Raw genomic sequence first — 4448 nt, 5'->3', positions numbered from 1 at the left:
AATTGAACACAAGATAAAGTAATATAGGTCACTATTATGAAAAGCAGGTGGCTGAAGATATGGGTGTTATAGCACAGTGTGGTGAAGAAACCAGATGGTGCCCAGTGTCTGGGGTCTGAAAGGCTTGCCTTCAAAAGAGCAGCCATCCTAAACAAGTGTGGTGAAGAAAGCTGATGGTGCCCGGCTATCAAAAATATAGCGTCTGGTGTCTTAAAGACTTGAGGGTTAACAAGCAGCCATCTAGCTCAGAAGCATCAAAGGCCACATGAAACAAAGGACACCAGGCTGTGTGATCACGAGGTGTCAAAGGGATCAGGTATCAAGCATCAAGGAACAAAAATCACATCACTGTGAATGAGGGGGAGTGCAAAGTGGGGACCCAGAGGCCATTTGTGGGCAACAGGGCATCCCCTTACAGAGGGTCTCAGGGAGGAAACAAGCCGGTCAGGGGACAGTGTAGCAATGATGGACCATACAACTTTCCTCTAGCTCTTAAATGCTTCCTCCCCACCCCACACACACCCACTATCATGATCCCAATTCTACCTTACAAATCCATCTGTATACACTGGTACAGATGGGAACTGGAAACATAGGGAATCCAGGACAGATGATTCCTTCAGGTCCAGTGGTGAGAGGGGGTGATACTGAGACAGTGGAGGGAAGGTGGGGTAGAAAGGGGGAACTGATTACAAGGATCTACATATAACCTCCTCTCTGGAGGTCGGTCAACAGTAAAGTGGGTGAAGGGAGACGATGGACAGTGTAAGATATGACAAAATAATAGTGACTTGTAAATTATCCAGGGTTCATGAGGGAGTGGGAAGGGGGGAGGGAGGGGAAAAATGAGGAGCTGATGCCAGGGGCTCAAGTGGAAAAGCAGGTATTTTGAGAATGATGATGGCAACAAATGTGCAAATGTGCTTGACACAACGGATGGATGTATGGATTGTGATAAGCATTGTACGAGCCCCCAATAAAATGATTTTTTTAAAAAAAAGCAGCCATCCAAGTGAGGCGTCAACCAAGTGCCCGTGGAAGAAGCACTTCAGCCTGTGTGATCCAAGGATTGTACGTCATGGGATCTAAACCTGAAGGAGGCAAAGGCATCTGAGCTTCAACTGTGAGCACCCAGTTTACAGGCAGCTGTGGGTGACAGTGGAAGCCCAAAATCATTTGCAGGGTCCACACAGGGATGAAGTCGCCAGTGAATCCCCCAACCACAGTCAAGGAATGCGCATCGCCTTGCTGTCAGCCAGAGAACATTGTGAGGTCAATTGTGGCAGATGCAGCTAGGTTAAAGTGCCATGTTTTATCATGTGATCTCCCATCGGGGCTATTTCTAAGTCATTTCTGTTTTCAATATTCGCTTTCTTTTCGATGGAGTTTTCCTATGTTTTGTCTAGTCCCTGTTGGTGGTGGGTTTTGCCTGCTTTGTGTGTATGAAATCCAGGAGAGGTAAAATCTATAGAGATAATAAGTGCATCAATATTTACCTAGGGTCATGGCAAGCGGAAATGAGGGACAATGGGGAGCCAACAACAATGAGTAGGAAAAGTTGTTCTGAAATTGATTGTGGCAATCAATCACAAGTCTTAAAATGCCTGGACGGCTAGCTTGTATGGTGTGTGACGGATGTATCCATAAAAATCATATTTTAAGCATGAGTGGTGCTGTGGGCTGGCACCATCAGCAGGGGGCGCCAGAGCCTTCCTTTCTGAACTCCCTCTGAAAAGACTGGCATTGCCAATCCCACAAAAGCAGCCGGAGAGACGTTAAATGAACACATCTGCCGCCCAACACCTCTGACCAGCGTTAAAGCGCAACGTGGTCACTTTGAGGATGGAGGTGTGCCTGACCCAAGCCATGGTAAAGTGGAGGGGCAGCGAAAAAGCAGAAGACCCCAAACGAGATGGATAGACACAGCAGAGGCCACAATGGGTTCCGGCATAAGACCCACTGGGAGGATGGGGCAGGACCGGCCAGTGTTTCGCTCCGCTGTGTACAGGGTCGCTATGGGTCAGAATCGGCTCAAAGGTATCAAGCAACAACTCTGGACGTGTGGTCAGAAGAGATCAGTCCCTGGAGAAGGACATCGTGCTTGGTCAAGTGGGGGAAAAAACCACCAGACACACAGCCATTGCGTCTGTGTGGACTCACAGCTCCCCCCACAGGTTTCCAAGGCTGTCACTGTTGACGGGAGTAGAAAGCCCAGTCTCTCTGAGGAGCTGCTGCTGGTTTAGAACTGCCCACCCTGCGGACTGCACGCAGCCCAAGGGTTCACCATGACATCACCAGGGGAACAGGCAGGCCCTGGACGAGATGGGCTGGCACAGTGGTGCCACGGGCTCGGGCATAAGAGCCATTATGAGGTGGCACAGGACCAGGTTGTGTGGCCTTCTGTTGTGCAAAGCTATAACAGAAGAGGGGACGGTCCGGTCAAGGTCACCACCACTCCCGGCACCTGGCCACCCAGGAGACCGGGCCTGACCCCAGGAGACCGAGCTGCAGAAGCAGGCAGCCACAGGGGTGACAGCCGTGCCCAGCCTGTGTCGTCTCCAGGTCGGGTTGCTATCAATTAGAACCCACTGCAGGGCTCCTAACAGCAAACAGCAAAGGCAGCCTGGGGCTGCTGCCAGGCTAGCTGTAGGCGGCTAACTGCAGCGTTGGTGGTTCAAGCCCACCAACTGCTCTTTGGGAACAAGTGGAAGCAGTCTCCTCCCCTACAGAATTACAACCTTGGGAACCTACATAGGACCACGACGAGTCAGAATGGGCTGGGTTGGCAGTGGGTGGGGCTGGGTGTTTAGGCATCAAAATGGGCGAAAGAAACCCCAGGAGGTGTTCAAAAGTGATGGTTACTGGAACCATGGAACTTTGAGTGGATTTTTCCCCTTTGACTCTTTAAATCTTTCCAATTTTCCAACAGTAAACACACATGAATGTATAGCAAGAGAGGAAGTTGGGGGGTGGGGAGTGTTTTGGTCTTTTGCCGTGGGCGGTGGTGGTATTTTTCTTCAAAATGATGAGGAATAAAATCACGCCCTAAAATTCCAGGTCAGGAAGAAAACACCTTTTTAATTGATCCCGACCCACAGGTCCTTCAGATAATAAAAATTGCATTGTCCAAAAATCCAACACATTCAGATACTATCAGAGAAACCAAATACCGCTGTGTCTACCTGCCTCAGCTCTGCGGAGGTCAGGGACATTTTAAGAGCGATGACTGCACAGAGAAGGGAGTATCATTGGAGATTCCGAGGCATGGTTCTTGCCCCCCACATGGGACACCCGGGCTCGATTCCTGGCCAGCACACCCCACACCCAGCCAGCTGCCCAGCCGCAAGAAGAAGCTTGCTGGGAGGCTGTGATCCTGAACAGGTGTCAGCAGAGCTTCTAGGCAAAGACCAGGAAGAAAGGCCGGGCAATCTAGTTATGAAAATCAGCCACAGAATGCGCTGTGGACCTCAGTCTGTTCCCATGGTCACGGGGCCACCAGGAGTTATTCGGAGTCAGCTGATGCCGCTGAGGACAGAGGTGCCGCATAGATGGCAGGGGAAGGGTTGTACATAGAAGATGATCTATTGCCAACAGAGAATGCTTTTTTATGGAAAGCAAAACTGGAGCTGGGCTGGCGTCCTTCCGGAAGAGGGCTTGCTCTTCACGGATAATGTCGCTGGGATCAGAGGAGGGGTTTCTACCACGTCTTTGATCTGGGTCTAAGCTTGTTCACAGTCACCGAGGGTCCTGGATAATCCCAATGACAAACAGTCTGGCGTCTGGGATAAAGGCAGTCCTTCTGGTCTTTGTAAGGTGGTGTTTGCCCAGCCTGGCCATCCCCAGGTGGCTCCGGGGAGCCCTCTCTCCGCGGCAGCCCCGTCTTTCTCTCCCAGGGCCTGGCTAGCTCTGACAATAGACCTCGAAGAGGGAGGCTGCTGCGTGCATACGGTAGAAAATAGAGAAGGGCATGGCCAGGTTCACCACAATGATCCAGGGTTCAAAGCCAAAGACGATCTCCTCTAAGCCGTTGTCATACTCCGGACGGCAGCCAAAGGCGGGGGGGATCCAAAGCTGTAAGAGAAGAGGGGGCGGTCCCGTCCCGGTCACCACCACTCCCAGCACCTGCCCACCCAGGAGACCGAGCTGCAGAAGCAGGCAGCGACGGGGACGACAGCCATGCCCAGCCTGTGTCGTCTCTGTGGATGCCTGACAGCCACTGGGCCCCCCGTGGACAGCTCCTCTCCCACACCCACAACGGAATGGTATCCATCCCGAATGAATACAGCCAAACCCACCCAGGTCTCTCCATGCCCACAGCCCCCAACCACCTCTCTGCCACCAGGGGGTGCCCCTGATGCACCCCACCCACGACCGTGGCGGAGTGAGTGTCTCATCATTCCCCTGCTCATAACTCAGCCAGGGCTCCCCACGGGCTTCAGGCAAAAGTC

General features: G+C 52.1%; 1 protein-coding gene across 1 annotated transcript in view; it reads right to left on the bottom strand.

The window, feature by feature from the left end:
• Positions 1–3900: 3900 nt before the first annotated feature.
• Positions 3901–4448, bottom strand: part of OTOP1 (otopetrin 1) — a gene marked incomplete at its 5' end in the record, with an annotated part of 30439 nt that continues 29891 nt past the window's right edge. Inside the window, one exon of the mRNA XM_004715137.1 lies at positions 3901–4071. Within this exon, the coding sequence (XP_004715194.1) occupies positions 3901–4071 (171 nt within the window). The remainder of the gene's footprint in view (positions 4072–4448) is intronic.

This window comes from Echinops telfairi, unplaced genomic scaffold (genome assembly GCF_000313985.2).
Source record: "Echinops telfairi isolate 266 unplaced genomic scaffold, ASM31398v2 ScPeMD7_28;HRSCAF=97, whole genome shotgun sequence".
NCBI classification, from domain to species: Eukaryota; Metazoa; Chordata; class Mammalia; order Afrosoricida; family Tenrecidae; genus Echinops; species Echinops telfairi.
This window is presented reverse-complemented; position numbering and strand designations above follow the sequence as displayed.